General features: G+C 33.9%; 1 protein-coding gene across 7 annotated transcripts in view; it reads left to right on the top strand.

The window, feature by feature from the left end:
- Positions 1 to 21,628, top strand: part of LOC106463799 (pyruvate dehydrogenase phosphatase regulatory subunit, mitochondrial-like) — a 130,438-nt gene that overhangs the window by 65,067 nt on the left and 43,743 nt on the right. For all 7 annotated transcript variants that reach the window (XM_022391401.1, XM_013923865.2, XM_022391398.1 and 4 more), the window contains 2 exons: positions 5,317 to 5,463; positions 14,809 to 14,933. In XM_022391401.1, coding sequence (XP_022247109.1) covers positions 5,317 to 5,463; positions 14,809 to 14,933 — 272 coding nt within the window. The remainder of the gene's footprint in view (positions 1 to 5,316; positions 5,464 to 14,808; positions 14,934 to 21,628) is intronic.

Raw genomic sequence — 21,628 nt, 5'->3', positions numbered from 1 at the left:
CAAATTGATGTTTAATTTCATTAAGGTGAGATAGAAAGGTTGAATCCATTTTCCTTAATTTCCAGTTTCTAGAGTGTTCTTTAATTCTCGTTTCTATAGAATGCCCTGTTTGACCTATATGTTCACTATCACGGTCCTGATGTGTTGATTGGTAAACACCACTGTTGCTGTACTTTTTCTTTTTGTTGGCTCTTTCACCTGGTTTATGGATGACAAAATTCGATGTCCCAATGCCTACCTTCATATTTCAATCAAGGAGTCTTCACGGCGTTATCTCCGCTACATACATGACAACCACATTTGGTCCTCTTGCATTTGGCCATACCTGTTATGTCGGATAGTCAGATCCTTTTCACATCATCTTCACTCAATAATTCTCACTCCCCAATACATAGACGACTGGCTTCTTCTTGCTCCTTCCCACCACTTGGCAGAACATCACACTCAAACTCTGTTATCAGAAGCTACAAGAGCTGGTTTCTTATCAAAAAGGAGAAGTCTATTCTTACTCCCACATGGTATCTTGTCTGTTTAGGGGTGTTTTTCAATTCCAGACTAAGTCAATCTCAACCTTCTCTTTACACCTTCATCCATGGAACAACTAGTTCTTGAAACACAATTGTCTCTTTCTCCACCAGTGCATGCAGTTCTGTCTCTTTAGGGATGTAGGCATCCTTGGAATCACTCTTTCTTTTAGGTCTGGCTCACATGTGGACCCTTCAGTGGTCGTTACAGGATGTGGTGGATTGTCTGATGGTCCTGTCTGCTTCCCGATTGCAAGATCTCAGCTGGTGGTTAGACAGGGACAACACAACAGTCAGTGTCCCTTTACTGCCACCATGTCCTGAGATACATCTTTTCACAGATTCTTCTCTCCAGGGCTGTGGCACTTGTATAAAGAATATGGAATTCAAAGGCCTTTGGACAGAAGAGGAAACTTCTCTTCACATTATGTCTCAGGGTTTCGAATTGTTGCAAGGGAAGGTGGTAATGCTTCATTCGGTTAATTTCACTCTGGTCTCCTACATTTACAAGCAAAGGGGCACTCACTCCAAGCCTCTTTGTTTTGAGACATTGCAGCATCTCTTTTGGGTCCACAATCATCAGATTGTTTTCCTTGCTTGTCATGTTCTAGGTGTTACGAATTTTAGTGGCCAGTCAGTTTTTCTCTTCCCACAGGATGGATGCTTCATCCACAAGTCTTTTGTTGGCTCTGCTTTTGTCTCTGGACTTCTCAGATAAGTGCTTTTGCCACTCACTGGAATGCCCAGCTCCTGTCCTTCTCCCATCCCTCACCTTCTGGCTTTGGGCATAAATGCTCTCAGCCAGGATTGGATGGGTCTTCATCTTTATGTATTCCCTCTGATTCATCTGTTATCCAAGGTTCTTGCACTGATTTGCTCCTTGTCTTATTGAGTTCTTCTGGTGGTGCTGTATTGGCTGAGTCAGCCTTGGTTTCTACTCTTTCAGTATCGTGCCAATCTTTCCGACTTCCTGTCTAGCCATCCCTCTTACATCAACATCAGTCAGACATTCTTTATTAGGCATCCACCATTCTCTGGCTTCATGCCTGGCTTTTATGTGGTACATTGCACGACTTTGGGGAGTGACCTCTCAGGTGGCATTCTTCATTGGACATTTATCAGTGGAAATGGTTTAATTATTGTCAGTGGTCTCTCAGACATGGTTTTAATCCTTATCATCCCACTGTGCCATGTTTCTCAATTTCTGACATGGTTACCGTATTTTTCGGTGTATAAGACACACTTTTTTACCCCAAAATTTGATGTCAAAATCTGCTTGCGCCTATACACTGAAGGTATGAATAACATATATGTATATATACGATATACACAAGCCATGTGTAAATATATTTAAATAGGCATGCATAGTTTAGTTCAGTTGAATGTGTTATTTATAACAGTAGTAGTTTTTTTTCTTTTAAAAACATAACTATTTATAATGCTCCCTAAATAATAAAAAAATAAATTACAGTGAAAGCAATGAAGATTTTGTAGGTTTTGAATCAAACTAAATAACAGTAAACCTTTTTTTGATTTACGATATTTTCTTATTTTGATGTTTTGAGCTCTTTTGTGTTTAGAACAATATATATAAATTTTTAAAGTATCAAATTGAATTTTTGTTCAATAGAAATCTTTCAAATGCGACTGTAGCTTTTTTTTCCCCCAAAACTTTGTCTTCAAAATAAGGGTGCGGCTTATATTCCGAAAAATACGGTATTCAGCAAAGGTTTGGTGTCTTCTTCTGTTTCTCTGGATGAGGCAGTTTTGTCAGCTACTTTTTGTTTTTCTGGAAGATGCAAAGTTTTTGAGTTCCCAGTTTTGTCCTTGTTTCTGAAATCTTTTAGGATTATCCGCCCTTGATTTCCTTTCCAGGTTCCTAATTGGAAAATCCCAGTGGTTCTCTATGCCTTATCTCATCCACTCTTTAGCCTTTAGCATCATATTTCTATATCACCTTTCACTTAAGACTTATTTTTTTGTTGGCAAATGGACGTCAAGGTTTGGATGTGTTTGTGATTCATGTTCACAGAACTCTTTACCATTCCATTTTTGTTTTGTTTTTTTGTATTCTGATAAGTCCTTTTTTCCAACACTTCAGCAGCTAGAGAAGAGGATAGAGCTTTCTCTCCTGTTCATCTTCCCTCCATTTCTCATTTTTATGAATGCCTGGATTCATATTGTCTTTTATGTCCAGTTTGGGCTCTTCAATGTTATGTTGCACGCATTAAAAGGTTTTGGGGTTCATGTCACCATTTGTTTATCCACTGGGATCCTAAGATGTCACATGACTTATCCCATGTTTCTTTAACAGGTTGGGTTCATCAGTTGATGCATATTGCTTACTCTGGGCTTTCATTGGAAGAACAGAGCCTTATCTTGATGTCCTTGGCAGCTTGGTTGTGTCACTTGCTGGAGGAGATTGTACAGGCTGGTATGTGGGCCACACCTAATACATTTGTATCTCAATATTTACGTGATTTGACGGTTACCTCCTTGGATGGTTTTCGGCTACCCCCATTTCTATTCTCTGTGCCCGGCTAGTTTGTAAGTGAGGGGAGTGACTTAATTTATTTTGGGTTTATTTCTATTATTTTTCAGGAACCCTCTCATCATTTTCATTTGGATCCCATTTTATGGTAGGTGTTGTCTGGTCAAATGTGTTTATTTCTAAATCTGCACTGCCTACCAGTCGACCGATGATGATGAAAAAAAAAAAATTTTTTTTCTTGATAGCAGCAAACTGTGTTGATATGGGAGTTCCATAAGACCACCTTGTGCACTTTCTGGGTGGTAAACAATTATACAACTATGAACAATACACTACCGGACCACCATTCATAGACTATCGGGAGTAAAGCTTAAGGTGATTTTACTCATCCCTAGATTGAATAAATCTGGATCAGTTTGCTTTTCAAAATATGGAATGTGGTTCACCTATTGCACTGTTTCTGCAACATCAATCCTCAGGACCCCCCAATGCCAGTATTACCCCTTTTCTCCTAGTGGAGCATGGGAATTCTTACCGTTCCCAGTCACTGGCATAGTGGACAGAGATCTATTCCCCCTGAGTGATGCTTGAATTTAGTATTCCATTTAAGAAAAAGAGGACAAAGTTGGGTGCCCTCCTATCAATAACCCTGGATGGTCTTCTTGAGAAATGGTAGGAGCAGGATCAGCCTACGTGAAAGTCTCCTTGTAATTCTGGTTCAGAGATGACTCTTTGCTATCTGCTTGCATTGTGTGTGGCCCTTCTTTTTTTGGTCATTATCTTCATTTCAATCATCATGGAAGAGGGTCTTCAACTCCTTGTAACTCCACACGAGGAGCATCAATTCCTGTGCCATTGGTTGAACTTAGTTTGTTCCACATCCTCCTCATAATCCAGGGGCAAGAGGTATTGCCTTGCCTCTCAGCTTGGGGATTTAGGATTGCCATTCTGAATCCCAGGCTGGGTAATCTCTGTTTCTTCAGGCTCAATGAGATGTGAAAGGTACCATAATTCTGAGTTAAGTTTGTTGCATTTTGCACTTCTTCAGGTTGGGGCAAGGGTTTGTCCACTTTGGTGTTGCTTGCCTTCTCTTTGTAATTCTGGTGGCTCAATGTGCAACATTCTATAACTTTCAGGTTAAGTTCCAACAATACCATATTACTAAACAAGACCAAATACAAAGCAGTTCTTCTGCCCTAGCCACTATGCCTTGGATGTAGATTTGGGTCCACAGCTCTATAATTCCAATAACGAGACATGAGACCTCATCTACATGTTTGGGGCCTGGATGAATTGATCTTCATCTAATGATGTTAGGATTTTGCCTCTATGGCCAGTCATGCCTTACCACCTAGAAATTAGATTACATGTTGTCCAGGTGAAGAGCATACCTGTTCCAGAAGTAGTGCAGACCCTACTAGTGTGCTATTACTATATCTCATTTTTGCAAACCTCATTTCTGTTTTTTCATGCAGATGCTTTCTTCTGCCCCTCCACCTTGTCAATGTGGGATTTCAGCTAAAGTGTGAGAAAGATGTTGTTTGGAAGTTTAAATTTTCCTATACTGAAAATTTATTTCTGATAATACTTACCTCCTGTCACACAATCCCGCCCTTCCTTCCCACAATGACCAGTGTTTGGATCTGGTAATTTTGCCAGTCTTGAAAAAGTGATTAAGAAGTAATAACGGGGAGCTTATCTACATATCTGGTATAGAGGACACATTGACGTAGGTGGAGAGAGTCACAAGATTAAAATCAGTGTTATATATTGGGGTACAAAGGCTGGAGCTAGCGAGGTAAGATTCGTACCAATGCTTAGATGGGCAGAGAAGAGAAACATTCATTGGGATAAAGCTAAAATGTGAGAGGAGGTAAGTATTATAGGAAATACATTTTCAGTATAGAAAAATGTTAACTTTCACTTTTAAAATTTCATTGTTGATAAGATAGTTCCATTTTATATCCTTTAATGCATTTCTTTTGATACTTTGTTTGATGATTGCAGTAGTCACCATTCACAGCTTTAAACTACAAAATACACCATAGATGTCAATAACTGGTTTATGAAACTATTTTATTACTATTGGAGAAGAAAGATGTCTTCAATTTACACTGTCAGTTAAATCAAAGATAGTTTTAAAATTAATGTGAAAAATGTTTCATTAAACTTGATGAAAAAAAAATTTATAATGTGAAGAAGGTATTAAAATGGTTTTAAAATTCTGTAGTATGATGGTTTCCTTAAATGTTTCTGGTAATAAAAACATCCAAACTTATAAAGCAGTACTTGTTTTTTGAGTGATTAGAGATTATGATGGCCACTTCTATATCCGTGAAAATCAAGGAAGATATTTAGCAGGAGGATTTGAACCTATTTCAAAGCCTTTGGACCTGAAGGAATTACCTGGGTCCTTTAAACCTTTACCAGAAGATTGGGATCAGTTTTGTAAGTCAATTTTGTGCTGTTGTAAATATTTTTTGAAAGAAATACCAGTAGAATATACTATACATACTTACACAATTATATGCTTATAATACACAGAAGTAAATGACACATACAAAATCCATAAAACATCTGCTTTAACAGTATGTAACTTCTGGAATGGAGTAGTAGTAAGAATAGATTCAAATTAGTTTCACTTAACTCTGAAGTACTGAAAACCTTTTCTTGTGGAGTTTGAAATAATGCTGTCAACAAAGCATGTGATGAAAAAATTCTGAATGTCCTTTTCACATTGCAGAACATACATCACTTACCCATAATTCTCCAATCTCCCAACTTCCATGTGACTTATTTTGTAAGTCTCAGTATATCTTACATAAACTCTGCTTTTCTACCTTAATTTTCTTCTTGACAGCTGTTGTTCATTTTACATTAGTGTTCTTTCTGATGCAACTATTTACACTGCTATCAGAATTTCTGTAACTTCGTTGGAAGCCTTACTTATGCAACTTGCCTGCATTGTGCAGGTCAAATTTTAGTTACTATTTCAGCTGCTATCCTTCAACATATTTGTACCATTGTATTTAGATATTTCTGGCAGGTGTCATGATTGTGTGACTGTTTAATGTTTGCCATTTTCTTTAATTTGTGATGAATGTTGATTTTTTTTCATAACAGTATTCAGTCTGCAGAGCTGAATTTGTCTGCTACAGTGCTTGCCCTAATTCTGATCATACTTCTACTGATCTCCTTTTTTTTTCTCTTATCTGTGTTATATATTTCAGTATTGAGCCTATTTCTGTTACACCTAAAGGTGCTTGCATTATGTGAAATGATTTCACTTTATTCTTTTATCACTCTCACCTTCTTGTGATATTGGGGTTTTGGATATTTTTAGAAACTAATTTGAAGGCTATAAAAATTATGCTTTGCCTGAGTAATAACTATATTATAATGAGTAATTTATGTTAAATTCCTTACTTTTGGGAGGGGGGTATATAAGTTAGAGAAGAGGAGAGACCTAGTAAACAAATTACCAATTCTCATACTATGTTGAGATTGAGGATTTTTTTTTTTCCTTATAAAATTAAAACTTGTATCAAAATTTGGTATATTACCTATGTTTTGGTGCCAAGTGTATTCATATACATTGATAATAAAGTAGTTTAATTAAATTTTGAATCTAACTATAAAAAAAGGTTGTGACATGCAGAAAAGGGTACCCTTAGTGAAAGAGTTATTGTTTAAACTTATGGGCATGGATTATTTTAAGAGTTATTAAAAACTAAGTCAGAAATATAGATACAAATTTAGGTAAGAATTTTTTTGACTTACACTTTTACTAGTTTTATAAAGTACCTGAAATATTTAGATGAAGTTTTAAGTACATTTTTATGAGTTATCTTGATTTAAAAAAAAGCCATTCATTAGTTCTGTTGGTGCAAATGGTCAGTGTTTAGTTCAGCACTAGGCAAGAAACCCAGAGGTTGTGGTGGCAAGTATTTACCACTTATGTAGAAGCTGATTGCCTCATAGGAAGTAGAAGAAGGTTCCTTTAAGCAGTTATATACTTTCCTATTGATTCCCCATATACATATGTGCTTTTCCTTGTTACATCTTACATGCTTTGTTTTCCAGCAGTCTTATTCTCTCTGAATGTTTATGAAGGTCTTCAATGGTTACTTTTTTTTTCACCTTAGTAGTGCAGAGGAGGTCAATATCCTCCCAATTGGGTAGTGCCAGAGTTTGTGTAGGAGTTTTTGCAAGATTCTCAGTTTTGTTCTTTACCTTTACCCCAACATGGCATGGAACATAAATCTTGGATATAAGTTGTGTTGATGTAAATCTTACAACCATTTCTCAAGAAAAAAAACAACTCTTCTTGTTATGGTCAGATGATTATGTCTCAAGTAATAACCATTGTTTTAAGTTAGCTTGCTTACTTTTGTTGTTCACCTTCTTAAAGTTTAGGCAAATATTGTGAAGCTTGTAATGGTAGTTTTAGCTGTATGCCTGGTCTTGGGAGTCAAGTACAATGTCTTGAATCAAAATTAGGAATGTGTTACTTTTACAAAATGTGTGAAATTCACTTTTTAGGGATTAGTCCAAAACAAACAACCACATTTTTTACACCCTTGATGCCACAGCTAACCTATATCAGTCCAACTTGGATAGGTCCTTGCCACCTTGTTACATCTACTTAATATTCACATCTGTTATAAACATTCAAGTACAATGTGTTGTAATATGTTTTTAATAAAATGGTTAGAAAAATGCTGTTCATTGTTGTTTTGTGCACATTTAGAATCTGTTTTAATATGTAGGTTTTTGTCATTTCTGAACAAATAACAAGACACATTTTGAACACGTATATTAGGGTTATACATAAAAGGTTTAAGATTTAAAAAAAATTGTTAGATTTTGATGTTTAGTTTCAAACAGACTGAAAAATGAATAGCCATGTGTGTATAGCAGAAATAATACTTAATGTTGAAAATGTGTTTGAGTGATTATATGGGTAAAATTCTTCACATTACCAAGAGCTATAAACACATCTAACACCAGCAGTATCGGTTTATCATTATCAGTATCTTATCCCCCAAACTGAGCATACATTTTATTAGCCATTATTAATATCAGTGAAAGACAAAAAGGATTGGTAAAAACTTGGCCTCTCAAAGTCCAGCAAAATTCCTACAAAAAAAACATTACTTGTTTTATCTCCATATCAAATTCCAGATATATATCATGACATTATTTCTTAATCTTGTGTTACATAAATATCATAAGCTAAATATTTCTGTAACATATGATTATATCTTTATTCATACAGTTTTTAAAAACTTATTACAGGTTATGGATAGTTTTTATGTTTAAAAACATGAGCACAGCTTGTCTGTCTTCCCCTGTAGCCTACTTGCTAGACAGCAAGTTCAGTTGATTTCAGTAGGATTGACTTGTATGCTTTTATTTTCTTCAACCAGAATTCATGAAGTGTATTTATTTAATAATGTATTGTTTCTACCTGTGGAACATTTTGTACTAGTCTCTCTATTTAATGTTAAATCTGACTTTAAGACTCAAAATTCTGCAAATATTGTTAACCCTTTATATTTCTCAGTTATAATAGCTTTCCTTTAATGTTAGCATTGGCATGTACTTTTCATGATTTCATGAGATGACTTATTTATTTAAGTTCATACTTGTATATTAAAATATATAAACTTGTATTTTTAAATACTTTTTATTTTAAAATTAGATTATGAGAAATGAAAGAGGGTTTAAGGCGACTGTAGGCTAGTTGAACTTGAATAGTTAAGTTCTGAAAAACTAACACAGTAAGTCAAATTTAGTATGTTTTTTGTGTGTTAACATCTAATTCACAAGAGCTACACTGGTTAGGTTAAATACTAACACTAACCACCATCATGGTAAACCTAGTTCATTTCTTTACATATAGACTTAACATATAATTCACAAAGGTTACACAACTATACCATATTTGTTAAGTCCTGACCTACCGTCATCTTTAGGCACACTAAATACTGATGTACCATAAAGCTGGGTTCCAAAGTTTGCATATTTCCTGTGGATTTGGGCTTCATTTTTTTTACAATCACTTTGATGCTATTTTATGTTATTATAGCTTTTTAACAGAATTCCATTGCTTCATGCTGGTTAGTTAAAGAGTGGCATGTTATGGGCTTTTCTGAGAGCCTATAGGGCTTGTTTTTGTTGTAAAATCTGCCAAAACTGTATCACTGTATATGAAAAAACTTGCCATTAAAATGTAGTCACTAAAACAAATTTAAATATTATATAAGTTTTAAGTTCTTAATTTATAAGAATATGTTTTTAAAATATCTTCAATCCCCCCTAGTTTGAGAATTATGACATTTGTTCTCTAAGTTTTCTCCCTTCTATGAATTATTTACCACCCTTTTGAAGTATGGAATTTAATGTATGTTACTCATTATAATATAGATATTACTAAGGCAGAGTCTAATTTTTATTTCCTTCAATCTTATTTGTTTATGGAGTCATAAACTACAAAATCACACCCACTTGCCATGCCCAAATATCACATCTTCTCTTTCACAAATCACTAATTGTTATCTCTGACATTTTATATTATATTATATATAACCAATAGAGAGGCAATGTTTCAATCAATCAAATGACAACCACATTACATTGTTTTCAGTACAGAGTATTGTCCGTTTCATCTTTACTTTGAAAGTTTGTTTATTTGTTTGTCTTTTAATGTACTTCTTCCTTTTATTCTGTATTTTAATTACTTTTTATAAAATGTTTAAATTTATAATTTTTGTACCTAATAATTTATCCTGTTCAACATAGCTTGCTGAAGATGGACTATGTATATTCCAAAACGTTCAAGAATTAAATGTTTGTTACTGTACACACACATGTCAAATGTTCATTGTTGCTGCCGTCATTCTGTTGTTCATCATTAAACTAATTCCTATCGGTTGAATCTGTTACTTAAGGAATTATTTAAAGACTCTTTTGCAATAGTTAAAAACCAATTAAATTATAATACTTATAAGACATTGTTTGCTTTATGTATGTTGTTACTCTGTATTCTTAGGTGCATTATTTAAGTAAATAAAAATTGTTCAGTGGACTTGTACCATCATTATAAAAAAAAAAAAAATAAAAAAAAAATAAGCTTAAATTTCATCAGCAACCGACAGCAAAAAAATAAGAGGTTAAATGTAAGTACTATATTCTTTGTTTTTCAAGTATATTCATTATTTATTGTTATAAAAGTAACCAAAATATGTAAATTAGATACTTTTTATGTTAGATAAGATTAGTTTACACAAGATAATGGAAAATAAATTATTTTACAGTGTGAGTTAGCAAGCAGCTCATGTATTATGTCATTCAATAAGATAATGTGAGCTATGGGTTTGCTGAGCAATTTACAGCTTGTGTGGTAGGATTATGAGTTAGACACAGTTCGAAGGACAATAAAACAATAAAATTAAGTATAAACAGATGTGAATGTTACAAGCTTTAAGCTATTTAGGATGAACAATTGTAGTTTCATGTTATAATTTGCAGTCATTCTAGAAAGAAAATAGAATAATTTAGATTTATGTCATTTATTTGTGGTGGATACAAGGTCGGTCAAATTGATTGAATCTGTTCAGAGTTAGGGTAGAGAAAGTAGATAAAATATAAAGTTTTACTGAAAAAAAAAGTTTCATATTTATTTTGAAGGTTTTAGAGGTTGTACAAATGAAATTTTAAAATTTTAACTTGAAGAAAAGTATTTTAATCTTAACATGAAAATTACTTTGTACTTGGAACAGTCAAACTCTGACTCCATATATTTACAAACAAAGTTTTAGTAAAAATACTAATAACAAATTTCATTTTTTGTGTACTATAGACTTCAAGAGTTTACTAAAAGCTTGCCAAATTTCATGAAGATACATTATGTACTTTCGTAGTTGTAGTGTGTATACTTTCATAGTTTCATGGCGGTTACAAAGTTGAGTAAAATAAGAGTTAAAATAATTTTGTTGGAGAATTATATTAATACATTTCTCCCTTGATAATTATCTCATTAGGTCACCTTATATAGAACAATGATATGTAAGTTGATTAGAAACATTGAATATTTTCAAGTATGGTGTTTAACTCTTTCAGCATGGGCTCAGTCCCTGGGGCGAACCTCGTAACCATTTTGTTCTTGTTATAGTTTTTATGCTATAACTTTTAAATTAGTAAGCAAATGTTAATGAAATTTGGCACATTATCAGTAAACATTACAATGTTTTCATACACAAAATATAATTTCTATTTATTAAGTATTAAGGTTTGTAAAGCAATGTTTTTCTCATGTCCTTTTTTTTTCCTTTTCAATCCAGAAGTTACAATGACATGGCACATGTGCACTCATGTTACACTATCCAATAATATAAAACTGACCTTTAGTCTTTACAAAGTGACATGTCTTGGCTGTGTTTTAGTAGACTAGTATTTTGTAAAATACAGTCACATTACAATTATTATACATTATATATGTATATAGATTATTGGTATTTATAAATAAGTTCTTTAACTTAATTTTCTTAAAACATAGAACAGTAAATAAAGAAGTAAAGCAAACCATTATCTCTTCTAGTTATGACCTAAGTTGCTAAGCTTATTAAAATTTTGCATATGAAGGATATGAAACAAAATGTTTTTTTAGGTTTTATTTATACATTTGAATAACTAAAAAAATCTTAAATTACTACATTAATACCATGGAATTCCACTATAATTTATCAAGCTTAGTAACTAAGATGTATTTTAGTCTAATAAAATATGAAATTTTGAGCAGACTAAAGACACATCCTACCTCATTGAAATAATGGTTCAAAAGAAAGATATGGCATCCAAGCCCATTAAAATGGCTGAAAAAGCCACTAGCGGGACATTCTGAGTTTGTATTGGTTATTCATGTCATATATAAAAGTAATTATACACAAGGGAGTGTTTCCAAAAATGGAAAGAGGTGGGTGGGGTGCCACTGTGTTTGATTTATTACATAAGCAAATAGAAAAGATAAGATGTTCTTATTTTATATTCTAGCTTGTCAATATCGGCAATTTGAGTTTCTAATTTGTACAAAACTACAGACTCAGTATTTTGACTTCAAAAACATCTAATTTGAACCATACCACATGACACACAAAAGTCAATCTTTATCTGTGTTTTTTAATATTTGCTCTAAAATTACAAAATTGAGTAATATATAGTACTAAAATTTGAATTATAATCTACAGCTTGATACCAAATTTATTGACATAAATTTATGAAATAGTAATTCAATAAAATTTTGAATGCGAGTCAACAAACGAGATGACATTGCCTTTCACCAGTGACCCGCTTACTAATGTTATTTATATCAGTAGAGAAAAAACATATTCTTTTATTATTCAGCTCTTTATTTACAGAACTATAGTGCCATATGACATTAGTGCATGAGATCTTAAGATTATTTGGAAATAAATTTAAATTAAGACCTAATAAGTACTTTTATGATATACTTCATGGGCCCTTTCTTGGCTCAGTGGTAAGTCTGAGGGCTTACACTGATAAAATTCAGATTTTTATTCCATACAGTGTACAAAGCATAAGTAGCCCATGTGCTTAACAGCAAAGGAACAGACAATATACTTCACATCTAACAGATTTGCCAGTAGCCTTTTATAACATTACTGACATTCCATTGTGAAATTCATATTCCAGTAGTTACTGTTGAGATTTATTAAGGAACTGTGCACTGAATCACTAAAGTTGGTACATGCTTCAGTATTTAGTGTTGAGGTTTCTTCAGAAACTGTACACAAAATCACTAAAGTTGGTACATACTCCAGATATTGCTATTGAGATTTCTTCAGAAATGGAAACATGAGTACAGAATCACTAAAGATTGTACATACTCCAGTATTTACAGTTGAGATTGCTTCAAAAACTGTGCATAGATTAACTAAAGTTTGTACATATTCTAGTATTTAGTATTGAGGTTTCTTCAGAAGCTGTGCACAGAATCACTGACATTAGTATATGCAATATTTACTATTGAAGTTTCTTTAGTACAGTAACTATGTAAAGATTCTCTGAGGCTGGTACATACTCTAATATTTACTGTTCAGGTTTCTTCAGAAACTGTGCACAAAAATCACTGAGGTGAGTACATACCCTAGTACCTACTGTTGAGGTTTCTTCAGAAACTGCACAACATTGTCAAGATTAGTACATGTTTTAGTATTTACTGTTGAGATTTCTTCAGAAACTGTGCACCGTATTAACTATTTAGATGTTTATCAGAATCTGTGCTCAAAATCACTGAGGTGTTTACATTCACCAGTTTTTCTAATGTTTATTCAGTAACTGTGCACAGAATCACAAAAGTTTGTGCATATTCCGATATTTAATATTGAGTTTTCTTCAGAAACTGTGCACAGAATCTTTGAGATTGATATGTACTCCAGTATTTATTGTTGAGGTTTCTTCAGAAACTTGTACAGATTGACTAAAGTTTGTACATACTCTAGTATTTAGTATTGAGGTTTCTTTAGATTATGTCCACAGAATCACTGTGGTTGGAAGATATACCAGTATTTACTAAAGTTTCTTCAGAAACTGTGTACAGAATCAATGTGGTGTGTACATGGTCCAGTATTTACTGTTGAGGTTTCTTTGGAAACTGAGACTTTGGTCTAGAATCACTTAAGTTGATGCATACTCCAATATTTACTGTTGTGGTTTCTTCAGAAACTTTGCACAGATTCACTAAAGATTGTACATACTATGATATTTAGTACTGAGATTTCTTCACAAACTGTACACAGAATCTCTAAGGTTTCTTCACACTATAGTTTTTACTTGTGAGGTTTCTTCACAAACTGTGCTCAGAATCACTCAAATTTTTATATACACCAGTATTTACAAAGGTTTTTCAGAAACTGTGCAAAGAATCACTAAAGATGGTATGTACTCCAGTATTTATTGTTGCAATTTCTTCAGAAACTGTGAACAGAATCATTGAGGTTGATGCATACTCCAGTATTTATGTTGAGTTTTCTTCAGAAACTGATACTTGGACACAGAATCACTAAATGTGGTACATATTCTAGTATTTAATGTTGAGGTTTCTTCATAATCTGAGACATGGACATGGAATTGCTAAAATTAATAAATGTATTTTTAACATGAGTGCAGTTTTTGGTAATAGGACAGTCTTTTAGCCTTTACTTTTTTGAAAACAAAGAGAATTGAGAGGCCAAGAGTGGAGCTAAGTTTAGTAAAAGAATTCAAGAACTATTCTGTATAGGAGAACACAAATTATTATTTCCCTCTTGATAGATAGTTGGACTACACTTAGCTGTATAGTCTTATTGAAGTGAATTTAGCATCAAAACTATCACAATAAACTCCAGTATTAAACATCAAATCTTTCACAAAGTACAAACTGTTAACAGTATACTCATTATTACTATTTTAGTTTTTGCTAAAAACTAAAAATTTAGGTTTATATATCAGTTTGAAACATCCAAATAAATTTTTGGATAGCAATCAGATAGTATGGTTTTAAGGTGTTCTGTATGAATTGTTTTTTTTTTCTTAAATTTTATGTCCTTCAAAAATGCTTACAAAATATACACAATCACAGTTCAAATAAAAAATGTCTAGGTGTTGTGCTATATTAATTATGTTTAATGAATTTGATGGATTCTTAATCAAAATATAATTATGAATAATGTCTAATTAATTGAAAATATTCTAATAACAATATCATGTTTTTTTTGTTTGTTTTCCCAATAGATGTTTTATTAGAACAAATGCTATTTCGCATCCCTTCTTTGGCAGAAGTTGAAGTTGACAGACTATGTAATGGACCAGAAAGCTTCACTCCAGATTGTAAATGGATCATGGGAGAAGCACCTGAGGTATTGAAATGCAAATAGTCATTGCATAAATATAAAACAAATGTGCTGAGGATATTGTAGGTATATCCACTACACAAATATTAATTATGCTATAATTTTAATAGTTCAATAATTTGAAGCAGCACATACAGATAAAGGGAGTCATTTAAATTCTGCTTGGGTCCTTTAAGATTTAATGTAGTTATTTCTATTTCTATGCAGTTGTTTCTAATCGTTTTTTTTATACCATGAATTGCCTCAAATATATTGTTGTCAAAATATAACTAAATACACAATTAAAATATTAAAAATAGAAATGAATTTAATAAATCATAAAGTGTTAAGTTACCCAGGAAATTATTTTAAAGAATAAAAAAAACTATTGCTAGGTAGAGAGAAAGTAAGTGCAGAGAAAATAATAAATAAAGAGAATCTAAACTGCTAGAATAGTAACAAGCTAAAAGGAAAATTTTGTTTGTGATTAATGGTATTTACCTATGTATTCCTGGTGAAAATTTAGAAATCTAGAATGAATCATAAATAAAATGTTTTAGCTTGAAATATTTTTGTTATTACAGAAAAGTAAAAATATAATAATTTTCAAGCCCAGAATAAGTTTAAAATTTTTTTTCAAATAATTATTTCAAAGTAATAAACATTGAAAGAAGTTCCTATTACATGTTATAAGTTGTGTGAGATTAGAAAATAAAAATATTCTACTTTGTGCACTAATAATATATGAAAGTAGTTCCATGAAAATCTTTATGACCTATGGTATAAAAATATCAAGTCATCATTATAGATTATTAATTCCAGTAGGATCTTACCTCCTTTAACACAAAGCTATCTCGACCTTCTATCTGCCTTCTAAGCATTGTTAAAAATTTTCATGCTCAGTGCACCAGTCTATATACTCCATTAATTTCTCACCATTTTTGAACATGTACCTATCATGTGACTACTCTCTACCAATAGTATTGTGCCACCTATATTGGTGCAGCTAGCTCCCTCTGTTATTCCCGTTCAATCCTCACTTTCTCGATTGGCACAGAATTGTTTAGATGTGTGTTTTTTCTCACATGGCTACTGTTTATGAACGTTCTTCTTTGCCATTTCAATTTTTTTTCAACAGTTTTGTTTTACTGTGTTTTTTTATTGCATTTATTTCTTGTTGCCGGATTATAAGATATCTTAGTGTGAATTTGCAATCAATGTATCGACTACAGAAATTCCCATTGCAATTGAAAAAGCTACTGGTACAAATTCCCAGGAATCAGGTTTGACTTTATCTGCAGAGGAAATACAGGCCTTAATTTGCCTTGAGCTAGATTCACATGTTCAGCCAGTGATTTCTTCTCCTTTTCAACATGACAATGTTTCTGAGGATGAATACAATCAATGAGAAGACAATTTGGACTGGCACTTTCTTATTTTGGTCTGTCACACACTATACCTTTTCAGGTGTTTCCACCTTCCACCAGTTGCTGTGCCACCACATCATTCACTTTGGTGGGGAATTGTTTTCTTCCTCCTTTCTTCATATTGCTTCCAGTTCTCCCAGGGGATCTGTGGTAAGTTTTTCGACATGTACACTTCACACATGGTTGATATACCTGTGTTAGGTGTGGCTCAGATGCCATTTGTGTGGCTTTGTCATTATTTACACATGGGAGAATTCAGTACTCAGACTTTGGAAAGTTAGATATTTATATGTCTTTTGTCATTTGAGTTACTTCAAATGAATTGTAAGTTAGATATTAATTATTACTTTGCTTTCTGGTAAGTTTAATAGTTTTGCACGTTCATTACTGTTAAGTACTTCGTGGGTTTTTAAGTTTGTTATTAATAAGTACTTGAACTAGGTATATTTAGATAGTTTGTAAGTTACATATCAGTGACATCTAATTCAGCTAAGACAGTTTCATTTTTCTAACAAGGTGGTTGGCCTTTGGAATGAGTTGACTTCAGTTGTTGTAGAGGCAGTAAATTTAAGTGAGTTTAAGAAAAAGAAAAAGCTTGATAAATATATGAATGAAAAGGGCTGGGTTTAAAAATTTTTATTTTATTTTTGTTAATCATTTTAATTTAGTTTAGAGGATGGAACAACCGAGATGGACCAATAGGTCCCATGTTGTCCCAAAACATTATGTTATGTTAATTATGTGTTCTTTGTTGTCTGAGTTAATTTAGATTAATTGTAAGTTAGATATTGATTATTAATGTGTTTTCTAGGTAATTTTAGTTGGTTTGCACGTTTGTTATTATTACACACTTTGTGAACTAGGTAAATTTAGATGGTTTGTCCATTTGATATTTATAAGTACTTTTATTAAGTAGGTATGTTTAGATAGTTTGTTCATTACTACTAGTAATATATAATTCATTGTTCTATCTGAATAATTTTTTTCATCAGTATAGGATTTAAATTTTTTAGCTTTGTTACACCGCTGATGTGTTCATTCCTTTCCCGTTCATAGGGCTGAGCTTTGCTTTCGCTCTTTTTCCTACTTGCATGACACTAGAAACATCATTTTGTCCTTGTAATCTACAATTCAGGGTTATTCCATACAGTGTCCACATCGTCTATAGTTATTTATTGCTCCAAGACTAGTGTTCCAGTTCAGGGCCCTACTGTTTGGACCAACCTCGGCTCTTTAAATGTTTTGTCGGGGGTACAAACTCCTTCCCAACGTCTTCATTTTCTAAATTCTTGCACTATTTTTTCTATGGATAACTGACTCCTGCTTGTATCTTCCCATTCACAGTTCAGAGACCACACTCATCTGCTCTTACAAGCAGCAGCATTGATGAGATTCCTAATGACAGTAGGGAAGTCCATTCTTACCCCCACTTAATACCCATTAATTTGGGTGGTTTTATTTATTCCAACCTCAATCGGGCCCAGCCTTCTCCTCTTCATCTTCAGGTTTAGATCAGGCAGTGCACAAGTCCCTCACTTCACATTTCTTACATTACGAGATGTTCTATCTCTTTGGGGATGAGTGCTTCCTTGATTTTCCATGGATTGGGCTCATGTGCATTCCCTCCGGTGGACACTCCTAGATCAGTGGAACTCCTCACCCTTTTACATTTCCTTCACCAATCAGAGCCGACCTGGCTTGGTGGTTGGGCAGAGACCAGACTGTGGTGGAGGTACTGCTTACTCCATATCGTCTTGATTTACACCTGTTTCCAGACTTATATTTAGAGAGTTAGGGTTCTTATCTCAACTCCCAGGAGATTTCTGATCTCTGGCCAGTAAAGGAGTCTTCTTTCCATATCACCACTTTCGAGCCTTTGGTGGTTTGTCGAGCTTTCTCCCACTTTCTTCCTGTGGGGAGGATGGTTATAGTACATTCTCACGTCTCCACAGTGGTCATTTATGTCACATAACAAGGGGGTACCAATTCCAAGTCTTTGTGCTTTCAGATTTTAGATCTCCTTTTTGAGCCCACAGTCACACATTGTGGTCTTAACTTGCCATTTTCCTGGCTCCCTGAATCTGGTTATGGATCAGTTATCTCCTTCCTATTTGACTCATCTCCAGAGTTCGTTCCATAATCCAAGCCACTCTGTGTCTAGTCCTACTGGTGGCTCTGAATTGGCTGTCACAACCATGGTTCCCACTGCTCCAGCCTTTACTTGTACAATTTCCTCTACCCTTACCTCTGTCTTGGTCCCTATTCTGTCAACCTTGGTCAGACATTGTTCATACAGAGGTCACTACACACTGTTTTCATGCATGGTTTTTGACAGGTCCATTGTCTAAGCCCAAGGACTGCTCCACATGTTGCATCTTTCCTTTCCTGATACATTAGACCTTCTTAAATGTCCATTTACCACAGACAATGGTATACCTTCAGCCTTTAGTCTCTTTGACGTGGTTTCCATCCATCCAACCCTTCAACCATTCACCTGGTTCTTTGACAAAGGTGTGTCCACATTGATCGTGTCTAGCTATCAGGCAGCCTAGTCGAACACCTTCTGTTTCTACAGGTTTCATCTAGTTTTGTCTTCTCCCATCATTTCTCTCCTTTTATGCACCTTTAGAGTCCTGCATCATCCACATTCCTTTGTTTTGCTTGATTGGGATCTCAGTGTTGTCATTTATGCCTTTCCTATCCTTCCTTTGTACCTTTGTCTTCATGATTCATCTACCATCGCAAGACCTATTTCCTTCTTCTCTTTGTTGCAGACATCATAGATCAGATATTTATGCCTTTACTGTTACCTGCATTCTCTACCAGTTCTCTTATGTTATCCTATATCCCAAACAGTCATTCTTCCTGCAGACAATTGCTACACATGAAGGCTGTTTGGCTTTCACATCCATTTTTTTCTTTCCATCTCCCACTGGTACTCCCATTCTGATCTTGATCGTCTTCTTTGTCTGGTTAGCTCCTAACAGTGCTATGTGGCACTTCCTGCCTTCTTTCAGGCTTCAAATTCCCGAGTATCTATTTCCAGAAACCCTTCTGTTTCCCATGATCTATCCCCTTTTATGCTAACTGGTTGGGTTTGTCCACTAGTTAGGTTGCCATATTCAGACTTATCCATGAAAGGTCACCATCTCCACAACGTTTCTTTTTTTTTCAAGTTCGTCATATTACCATGTCTTTGGCTGCTCACCTTCGTATTCAGTCTTATACATGGAAGATCACCAACTACTCTACAACATTTCTTCTTTTCAAATTTTTCCTATCACCATGTCTTTGGCTGCCTATTTTCATCGTCTTTTGGAGGAACTTGCTCACTCCAAAGATGTGGTATTCCACAAGACCACCGGTGGCATACCCAGTGGTGTATATATATGTTTCTAGATATCAATATGCTTCACTCAATGGTGGACCATGAGTAAAGCAGTTTGATTGAATAAATTGGGGTTGGTCTGCTTTTCAAAATAGGGAATCACAGACACCTATTGCACGTTCTCTGATGTGAACGTTTCTCTGGACTCTCACTGCCTTTGTTTCCCCACTCCCCCCCCCCACCCCACCACCACCACCACCACCACCTTTTTTCTTCCAGTGGAGCATGAGAGTCTTCACCACTTCCCAATTCCCAGTCACTGTGATATTGGACCATGGAGGCTTCCTCCTGAGTGAGTTTAGGAATTTAATTTACCATATATACTCCTGATTATATACTCAGGGAGAAGGGAGCAAAGTTAGTTTCCCTCCTTGCATTTTTCCTCGATGTTGTTTCCCAGGTGAACAGCTGTTGGTTGGAGCAGGTCCAGTTTACACGAGATCCTCTTTGTAACACCAGGTTCTGGATGATACCACCCTGTTCCTAGAGTTGTCTGCTGTAGAGGCCCCTCTTCTCATTAATTCTGGTTGCAGGAGGTTATTACCCTTCACCAGTGGTTCAGTTATGAAAATTAATATATCTTAGAAAAGATTTATTAAGTGATTTGTTACTTATTCAGTGATTGATGATGACTGTTGTCAAGCATATTTAGGATCGGAAGTTCACTGTATTGATAGAGTGCAATTTGAATGTCTTTTTAATTGTTTTATTTGAAGAATAACTTGTTTTTGCATATTCATTAATGTCTAAAGATGTTGAAGCAAAAGATAGAATCAGATAGTTAACAGTACACAATGATGAGAATTTTCCATCAAGAAGGACAGTGATTAAAAAAGTTTAGTTATATGGAGATTTTTCTCTTGACAAAGTAAATTGGGGAGGTTACAAATGTAATGAAGTAAATAAAAAAACTATTAACCATTTCCATACAGGTATCCTTTTCTGTGTGTGTCACAACAGAGTTATATTCAAAATTTAATTAGTTTCTTATCAATGTGCACGAATAAACTTGGAATCGAAACGTAAATAATAAATCAAATTTTAATATTATATAAGTTTGAAGTTCTTAATTTTGTAAGGAAGTATTAAAAAAATCCAATTCATGAGATAATTATAGCAAGTTTAATAGAAGTTATTTGCTTCTAACTGCAACTTCTTTGCCTTGGACTCAGAAATGACATCCTTATTTAGAATGGAATTTTACACTTAAAGGCAAAATTTTGTTTTCAATCTTTCTTTCACATATTCAGCAGTCTCCTTAAAATATATAAAATTTGTATAATACTTATTTCTCTGCCTTCAATCTGCAGGATCTTCCTGTTGAAAACATTCAGCAGGCTAAGTACAAGGTACGTGTAGGTTTTACTCAATCGGTCCATAAAAAATATTTTCAGAATTTTTGGAGCATTTTCTTCTGAAAGAAAATACAATTTTAGTGCTTTGAACACTTAGATGATTATTTTCAGTGCATTTACTAAAGAAAGCCAGCATGTTTTTGGATATGAGAGGACTGATTGATATTTTACCCTGACAAACTGGCAGAAATCCTTAAGATGCTCAGTTCAAACTGTGTAGATACCGAAGTACAAAAACAGTTTTACAAAAATCACTTCAACTACATTGTGTTGTTCAGCACACATACTGGATGCCCAATTTCTTCCAAGCATTCATTCATATTAGTTTTAAGTTTTTGAACACGTTGATCATTCTGTGTCAAAAACATCCAACAAAATTGGTATTCGTATTATCTCCACAATAAGTAACACATTTATTCATATCACTCTCTAAATTTTGCAGAGATTCTTTGCAAAATTACATGATAGTTTCTGATTTTTTATTGGGTAAGGAACATGTGTGCAACAAGTTGACTTTTATTCCCATTCAGGGGTAAAATACTGAGCCACATA

Source organism: Limulus polyphemus, unplaced genomic scaffold (assembly GCF_000517525.1).
Source record: "Limulus polyphemus unplaced genomic scaffold, Limulus_polyphemus-2.1.2 Scaffold1486, whole genome shotgun sequence".
NCBI classification, from domain to species: Eukaryota; Metazoa; Arthropoda; class Merostomata; order Xiphosura; family Limulidae; genus Limulus; species Limulus polyphemus.
This window is presented reverse-complemented; position numbering and strand designations above follow the sequence as displayed.